Source organism: Gymnoscopelus braueri (assembly GCF_963280865.1).
Source record: "Gymnoscopelus braueri genome assembly, chromosome: 13".
NCBI classification, from domain to species: domain Eukaryota; kingdom Metazoa; phylum Chordata; class Actinopteri; order Myctophiformes; family Myctophidae; genus Gymnoscopelus; species Gymnoscopelus braueri.
In genome coordinates, this window is record NC_137615.1 from 46,149,829 (window position 1) to 46,159,345 (window position 9,517).

At 41.2% G+C, this 9,517-nt stretch overlaps 1 protein-coding gene across 2 annotated transcripts in view; it reads right to left on the reverse strand.

Annotated features, from left to right (window-relative positions):
- The window catches only part of LOC308098358 (butyrophilin subfamily 2 member A1-like), a 34,443-nt gene extending 27,644 nt beyond the window's left edge, over positions 1-6,799 (reverse strand). The window contains exon 1 of one of the 2 annotated variants that reach the window (XM_080446676.1): positions 6,687-6,799. In XM_080446676.1, coding sequence (XP_080302802.1) covers positions 6,687-6,750 — 64 coding nt within the window. In that variant the 5' untranslated portion in view covers positions 6,751-6,799. Of the gene's footprint in view, positions 1-2,190; positions 2,435-6,686 lie in introns of those variants that run through there. The other variant, XM_080446677.1, reaches the window with a different exon arrangement.
- Between the last annotated feature and the right edge of the window lie 2,718 nt (positions 6,800-9,517).

The following is a 9,517-nucleotide window of genomic DNA, read 5'->3' on the forward strand; positions in this document are numbered from 1 at the left end:
CAATCTGGTACCACCCACCCATAAAACAAACATGGGCAAATTCTCCTTCTATAGCACAGCCACCAAGGAATGGAATAGTCTAACCCCATCCCTCAAAAAATGCAGTTCGCTGGGCTCATTCAAAACAGCCCTAAAAACTCATCTTTCTGGAGGCCGAAAGAGGAGCTAGTACCAGTTTCCCTGTAGACAGACGACCCCCCCTCCTCTTTTTTGTACATATTTTGTATTTCCTCATGCTTTTTTTTGTATATAATTTTTACTTTTCCATGCTTCCCCCCCCCTTTTTTTGTACATTTATTTTTTATTTTATTTTTTCATGCTTCTTTTTTTTTGTACATAGTGGTATTTTTTCTGTATTATCTGTATTTTCATTTTTGAACTGTTTGGTTGCTACTATATATGTCTATGAAATTAATTCAAGGACCCCAACGGAAACAAGTCCGCAAGGACTTTTTTGGCCGGACCTTTTAGACAAAAGCATTATAAATGTAACTGTGTTGTTTTACATTCTTTGCCTAATAAAAATTTCAATCAATCAATCAAAGCAGACCACTAGGGGGCGATCCCAACTTGCTTGCGGTGGTTTTTGAAAACCTTATGCCCATACCTAACACCATGCAAAAAATCAAAAACGTGTCACCAAGTGCACGATTTTTCTGAATTCCCTCCGGGATAATTAGGTAAAATGCATTAACACATTCACTGCCTGAATTATTTCAGATTTTTTGAAGTTTTATGCTAGAGATTTTTCATTGAAAAAAAAAAATTACTCAGGAGCCGAGATACAGAATTTTTAAGTTTTAAGTTAACAAGGAAGTGGATAGGAGTCTAGATCTTCGAAAAATCATATCTCCTTGGTCTTTGGGTCAAATAACATGACTTGACAAATAACATACAATATACTGTATAGTCCAGTGGCTTAAGGCCATTACCGTTACGAAGCGGATAAAAGTGGCACATTTTTCGTGAGGCTTCTTTAGGACCTACTGATTCTAGCCTAGGGGCCTAAAAACTAAATCTAATTAAAAAATAAAAATAAAAAAACAGCCGATTCACTTTTTGGCCTACATGTATAACTGCTGTACACTTGGAAATATCCTTCCAATTTCATATGACACATCGTCGATGTATGCCTTTACAAAAAAAATAAAAATCACATTATATTGTAGAGTATTGTTTATTAGTATTATTATATTTTTAGAGTGAATATATATTTAGATGCCTGTCAGATGGTCAGACAATGCTGCTCGGCATGTTTACAATGGAACAAACTGGTTAAAGCCAACACGTGAGATTTGAGCGGGCAGTACGCTCAAGTCAAAGTCACGATAGAATACGCCCGTTTTTTGGTCTGTGCAAACTTGATGAATGTATCTCTGGGGTCATGTGATCAAGATGTATAAGTTTGATTTTTCAGATCCCATTCCAAATGGCTATGACCAAAGTTTGTGGGCCCTGGGTAGGCAACCCAGCCCAGCGGAGACCTGTGCTCCGAGGAGCACACTTTTCTAGTTAGTTTATAAAATAACTGACAGTGGGCGAATTGCGTTTGGTCATTAAACTGTGCCGGAACACATTTCTCAAATGTTGTCTGAACATAACACACATAACACAATCCAAAAATTATGTTAAACATTGAAAAGTGATAAATAGCATACAAACTGGGCAATATGATCACCAGTGGTTTAGTTTTTAAATGACAATTATTTTGTACATGCAGGCACACAGGATGCCATCTTGAGCGAGGAGAGGCGAGTAGTTGTGATGCGAAATAAGGATGGACATATCGATGCTGATAATATCAATACTGTAATTTCCTTTTGAGAATCGATCCCCATATTAAATCTCTCTCTCTCTCTCTCTCGCTCTCTACACACACACACACACACACACACACACACACACACACACACACACACACACACACACACACACACACACATTAGCCATGATTGCACAATTTTGCATGTATAAACAAACTCAGACTTGCAGACGTTGTCAAAATGTGCCATAAGGCAATACCTCGGTGAGCTTGTTGCGCAATTACGCAGGACGGTACTTTCCCAAAACAGACAAGCCAGAGGCGTATGCTCATTGGGGCCAACGAGGCCATGGCCCGGTCTGTAAAACCCTGCTCCCCCAGGGGAAAAAAATCAAAAAATCAACATTACAACATTAGCAGCGCCTCACCCTTTAAGTCGCCTTTGTTTTCAAATGGGGCTCATTTGCATTCGGCCGAATTGTTAATGAGTGGCCATTAGAAAACCAGTTTCACCGTCAAACCGGTTCTCCATTGCGCAGAGACGAGCACCTCTCCATTCAGAAATGTAATAGAAGAAGAACCGTCGTCCTGAAACACCCTGCCCCGCGTCTAAACCGGCGGCCTCGGTCCGCGGAAAAAAATGGGGCAGTGTGTTTTGGGACGAGCGTTCCGTTTTCCACCCGGAATGGGTCGGTAATTCTCAATAGACTTATCAGCCGTTGTTGTGCGAACCCCCCGGTCTGGCCCGGTCAACGTTAGAACCAGTGGTGTGTTCTACCGTGTCCCGCTGTATACGCCGTATACAGTGTCGAATTTTTGGGGAAAAGGCGTATACAGTCTACTAACCATTTCATTCATTGAAAACGCGCTAGCGTATACCCACGACCATGCGCATCTCGTGCAGGGAATGATTAGCGTATACCTCCGAAAAAGAAACTAGACCACACCACTGGTTAGAACCCACCATACGCCAGTGCTGAGACAACAGAAGTGAAAACAGAAGTGGATTAATAATCCATGACGTTTTCTTTCATCAACTCATTTGATACATATGTGAGCCTGGGTGCTCTTACCAGCATAAAAACAGTACAGGCATAGACTGCGCATGGAAAATTACCTGAAATGTAATGAACTGTATAATAAATAAAATAAAATATTTCACCGGAAGGAAAAATTAGGTCAATAGAAAAATTCCATTGACCAGATCTGTAGAGGGCACTGTGGAGCAACCAAAACATTTTTTTCCTTCCGGTGAAATATTTTATTTTCTGGCCAAAAAGTGTATCTTACAGAGAAGGTGGGGTGCTGAGAGGCATCCCACCTCTGAGAACAGACTTTCAACAACACAAAACAGCCTTTGTTTAGGTGTGTAGCGAAATGGTTTTGTTTATTTTTTCACTACTGTTGGAGCCCTCGCAGGGCAGTGGAATTCCTTGTACAAGCGCAGAGCCCAGCGCCTGGGAGGGCGTTTAGTAGGGGGCACTAAGTGAAAAATCGTTACGCAGCGGATAAAAGCATGAAATTTGATACAGATGTCCCTTGGGTCATCCTAAAACATCCTAGAAGGGGTGCCCAAAAAAATCTTAAACAGGAAGTGAGTTATGGACAAAATCCAAAATGGCCACCTAAACTGTTGACCGTTGACTCAAAAGACACCAAAAGAATCTCCAAAAAGCATAACTTTTGGCACACATGTCCCTTGGGTCATCCTAAGACATCCTAGAAGGGGTGCCCAAAAAAATCTGAAACAGGAAGTGAGTTATTGACCAAATTGAAAATGGCCGCCTAGTGTTGTCGATTGACTCAAAAGACAACTAAAGAATCTCCAAAAAGTATCAAATGTGTCACACATGTCCCTTGGGTCATCCTAAGACATCCTAGAAGGGGTGCCCAATAAAGTCTTCAACAGGAAGTGAGTTATTGACTAAATTGAAAATGGCCGCCTACAGTGTTGGCGATTGACTCAAAAAGCCTATAGAATCTCCAAAAAGCATACAATTTGGCACATATGTCCCTTGGGTCATCCTAACACATCCTAGAAGGGGTGCCCAAAATAATCTGAAACAGGAAGTGAGTTATTGACTAAATTGAAAATGGCCGCCTACAGTGTTGAAAGATGATGCAAGATACCTAAAGAATCTCATAAAAGCATGAAATGTGGTACAAATGTCCCTTGGGTGATCTGAACGCATCCTACAAGGGGTGCCCAAAAAGGTTTTAAACAGGAAGTGACCGCCTAAAGCAGTTGACACAAAAGAAAACATAAAGGGACGTCATAAAAGTGTATAATTTGGTACGTACATTGAGTGCTTCTTAATATATCCTAGAAGGGGTTATTTATTTGTTTGTTTGCTTGTTTATCAAACTTTTTAGGAAGGGACCATGTTGAAGAAATTCTAAATGGCTGTTTAAACAGTTGACCATGGCAGTCTGCATATTATGCAGACTCAATACGACAGGTTATGCAGTGCATAACCTGCCGTATTTTGTAGTCTACCTTCTGTTTTCATTTCTACATCACTTATTTATTTTACTTTCTGCATTATTTTTTTATTGTACTCTTTGAATCTTCTTTATTTATCTAACTCTCTGCATATTCTTATTTATTTTACTCTGCGTCTTATCTTACTCTGCATATTCTTATTTTACTCTCTGCATCTTATTTATTTTGCACTCTACATCTTCTTGCTTGTTTTACACTCTATCTTCTCATGTATTTTCTTCTTACTCATCGTAATCATTACTGTTTTTTTTGTGATTAGTGTTTAGTAACTACATGTATTCATGTGTGCCATTTCGCAATTACCAGCACATTGGCATAATGCTCTGCAAGGTAACCCAGCATCCCGGCATCTACACTTTCTCGAACAGAAGGGCTTTGCAGCCACACTTGAGTTCTCTACAAACTTAAGCAGCCTCTGGCAAGAGTGTCCATAAAGGTGTCCACGAATCAGCGACTTTAATCCATCCATATTTGTCAGGAGATGGTAGAGATTGCATAGCTTTCAGGCTTCTGGACCAAATGCCAGATTGGCTGCTCGATTTGAATATTGTAGCAGTGCAGCCCGTGTGGGAGGAGTGTTTTCCATTGAGAGACTATTAAAACTTTGTTTTGCACCCCTTAGGATGCATTCAGATCACCTAAGGGACATTTGTACCAAATGTCATGCTTTTAAGAGATTATTTTTTATGAGTGTCTTTTGCATCATCTGTCAACACTGTACACGGCCATTTTCAATTTAGTCAATAACTCACTTCCTGTTTCAGATAATTTCAGGCACCCCTTCTAGGATGTCTTAGGATGACCCAAGGGACATGTATGCCAAATTGTATGCTTTTATGAGATTCTTTAGTTGTCTTTTGAGTCAATCGACAACACTAGGCGGTCATTTTCAATTTCGTCAATGACTCACTTCCTGTTTAAGATTTTTTGGGGCACCCCTTCTGGGATGTCTTGGGATGACCCAATGGACATGTATGCCAAATTGTATGCTTTTATGAGATTCTTTAGTTGTCTTTTGAGTCAATAGATAACACTGTAGGTGGCCATTTTCAATTTTGTCAATAACTGAGTTCCTGCTTAAGATTTTTTTGGGCACCCCTTCTAGGATGTCTTAGGATGACCAAAAGGACATGTGTGCCAAATTGTATGCTTTTATGAGATCCTTTAGTTGTCTTTTGAGTCAATCGACAACACTAGGCGGCCATTTTCAATTTAGTCAATAACTCACTTCCTGTTTCAGATTCCTTTGGGCACCCCTTCTAGGATGTCTTAGGATGACCCAAGGGACATATGTGCCAAATGTTATGCTTTTTGGAGATTCTTTTGGTGTCTTTTGAGTCAACGGTCAACAGTTTAGGTGGCCATTTTGAATTTTGTCCATAACTCACTTCCTGTTTAAGATTTTTTTGGGCACCCCTTCTAGGATGTTTTAGGATGACCCAAGGGACATCTGTATCAAATTTCATGCTTTTATCCGCCGCGTAACGATTTGGCCATTTTTGGTGGTTAGTACCCCCTACTAGTTAGAGAGAACTCACTAACGCTCTGGTCCGGACCAGGGCTACTGCCCCTGTAGCCGTAAGACTCTCATCTACGACTACGAGAGTCGTATTCTACGGCTAATGCCCCTGTACAGTGGTGTGTTCTACCAGTACGCCATACGCACCTTAAGCAGTATACTCAAACCGACATTTTGAAAAAAATAGTATACCCTGTCCCTCTGTAATAAACACAATAATTCATTGTGTGACAGCGCGCGTATATGTGCGGGTGGCGGGTGCACGGCCGTGCGCGACGGAATAATTATGGTATAGCATCTGAATAAACCTAGACTACAGCACTGCCCCTGTAGCCTGTGACGCCTATGTGCGCAGGCGTGTGTATATTGTTTCCACACAATGGGGATGTACCATACGTGTCGGTCACACGAGCCTCCTCGGGCCTGCTCTGATACGTGTTAAGATCCGAACAGTCCCCCAGCATCCCCACCCCCCCCTCCCCACCCCACACACACGCACGCACGTACGCACTATTGTTCCCCAGACTCGGTACTGGGGTGGTGTTAATGGCCGGGATTGTTAACTGTGTTAACACAACTTTAGACAAGCCTATGATAAGCCTATGCGTGTTTTTAGGCTTAATGAAGAGTTGAAGACTAAACCAGAAAGGCCTACCTCAAACTTCTATTCCTGAAAAATGTCCGTAAAAATGTTAAAGTTATCAATAAATTAAATCTGAATTGCAGTAAGATAAAACCCATTATTACCATATTAGTTCACTCCTGACTTTGTCGGTCTCTCAATTACCTGCCCGTAAACCCACTGTAAAATGGCCACAATTCCATTTTAGTTATGGGCAGGGAACTTACACAGGCTAAAACAACTTTTATAAGTTCATATCTTAATATACACTTAATCTCACCTGTCACAGATGTGTCGTAAGCCCAGCTGGTCCAAATTACCAGGATAATGTGAAAAAAACCCATGGTTTCACAGTACAAGGACTTGGAAGAAATAATACGTTCGTTGTGTCTTGTGATTTTTCTACTTTACTTTCGTTTTCGTACTGGGTTTTAGTCAAAATCATGTGTGAGTGTGACTGTAGAGGTCACTGTTGCTCTGCTCTTTTATTGCGTCTTAATGGGCTGGGAATGGGCATCACGCCTAGCTGTGTGTGTCCAATGAGACTGACACTTTTGTACATGAACAACAGACAGACAATTTAACGTGAATTTTAGAAGGAAAAAAGAAATGACAACTTTTAATTCCACATTTGCTCTACCCAATAAACAAATGAAGTACATTTTTAAATGTACTTAATTTGTTTATTGGGTCAAATATGATTGGTTTCAAAAGCACAGAAACATTCATAATGCTGTAGATGGTAATTGGCATCAGTAGACCTGACCTGTAATCCTAATTTGATGCCATATATTTCATATAGCTACCATGTTGTAGACCAAGGGTTCCCAAAGCTTTCAGGCTGTGACCCCCCCAAATAATCATATTTGAACTGGGAACCCCCCAAAATAATAATGCAAGGCGTTGCGAGCTTGTAGATCAGCTATTTATTTGCACAATGTTTGACAATTTTGTATAGTATAGTTTGGTGGTTACTTTTGACGTAGCCATGGAAACCCATGCCTTTTATCTTTGTTGACTCTGTGATCATATAGATGGGTTTCTTGTTTGTAAACATGAGAGGATAATGCGCGCGCAGTGGAGGGATGAGCCTGTAGAGGGCGCTATTACCCGCAGCAGCTCTGCCCATTGTACATTCATAAAATGAATGGTCTTCACCGGGTTTAATGAAAGTAGATTAAATGATGCAGTTTGTAATATCTTCTTTACTCAATAAAAATGATTTGTCAGAAGTTGGATCTGTTTGTATATAATAGCAGCATTATGCCTATTATGCCTAAAATAGCAGCATTATGCCTATCTAAATCCCGAAAATAACAACAGAGTCAATGGCGCTTCCGGTTCGTTCTACCTCCCGCATGCGCAGATGACGCACTCTGCTCTGTGATGACGTCGCGCGGAAACCCATCTATAGTGAGTGTGTGACTGTGTCCCCCCTTTGATTAGGACTCTTCACAGAAGTTTGTTTAGTTTGTCATGGACAATGAAAGTTTGTTATTTCATGGAAGTAAAAGTGATATTATTCTATTATTCTATTATTTGTCCTGTCTGGAGATTCAATCTCCAATGTAATTGTTTTTGCATCACATGTAGACAGTGTGCACATTTGTGTTGCATGTCAGCATACTTGGCTGTGGTCATTTTAAGGATGGCCAGAGAGGTCTCTATTGTAAAACAATGATATCTTGCTGTTGCCAACACAGTAGTGCACCTTCTGTAAGATTGTTTCCCTTCAGGGTTTTCAAAGTTGGGTCATTGTCTTGGATGACTCTTCCAATGTGTAAATCATATTACGCAACTTTGCAATTTTGTTATATTTGCAGTGAAGTGTGCAGCGTGTGTGTGTGTGTGTGTGTGTGTGTGTGTGTGTGTGTGTGTGTGTGTGTGTGTCTGAAAATACTTTAATACAAAATCTTAAGGTTTGAGCAGCCCTGCATTTCTTTTAACTCTTAATGTTCTTTTTTTTTTTTTTCTCTAAATTTCTATCCCATGATTTTGTAACCCTATTTTTTACACCCAGTGCCAATTGTCTATGTAATCCTGGGCACTACCTTCCCTCTGCCAACCTAGGGAGGCCAGGGCCGAGCTCATGCCGCCTTCAATGCATGAGAGCCAACTGACCTTCTTGTCACCTGACAGGGGAGAGTTTCCCTGGTTGGACGTAGTGCGTGGAAGGAACACGTTATTCCAACCAGTTCCCTTCCCCTCCATCAGGCGCCCCGGCTGGCCAGGGGGAGGCAGTATAGTGACCAGGATTACTGCATGTTTTTGTGAGGGTACCTACTACCTACCCTAGGAGACACGGGGAGAACATGCAAACTCCACACAGAAAGGCCCTTTCGCCAACCCCACCTAGGGTATGGGCACTGATGACGCGGAGGAGAGAACACACCCCCAGCGCCCACAGCGTCCCCTGCGAAGGACCTGCCAGGACCTTCTAGCTGTGAGGCGACAGCCTTTAATCTTGATCCAGGAGACTGAGTTCAGAGGCCATCTCTAAAGCCAGCCAGGCTAAAGCAGTACAGAGCTATTGGACTCATTCACACAAACGGCAACCTTAAAGTTTCGTAGACCGTATGTGAGAAAGGCAAATGTCCCGGCTCAGTAGGACCTGACTTTCCGCCTTCAGCTCCCTTGGGTTAAGTCAATCTAATGTTTGATTCAGCCCAAACTGCTCAATATGAGAAGCCAGGTCATTGTCTGGCAAATTTACGTTGAGCGAGTGGATGTGATGATGTTTCTATTGTCAAGGAGAGAGGAGCATCCCTTAGATGTAATCACTGAAAAACTGTTCATTCATTTGTTTGTATTGGCGTTTCAGTTGGAAATATTCACAGATTCTAACTTGTATGATCATTGGCTCATAAGCAAAACATTGTTAAAACACAAACAACGCACCTTTCATACCGTAGTATTGTAGACAGCCTAATATTCATTACATGCATTCCGTGCCCACTCATCTGTACATATTGACCAATGTTATTTGTCTAGCTTGGAAATTGCTTTCTAGCTTGTTATCAATGGTAAGAAAGAGTTTGTGTTTTAACATAACATTTTAATGTTGATCACGAAAGTTCTATCTCTTTACCATAGTTATAGTCTTCATATATT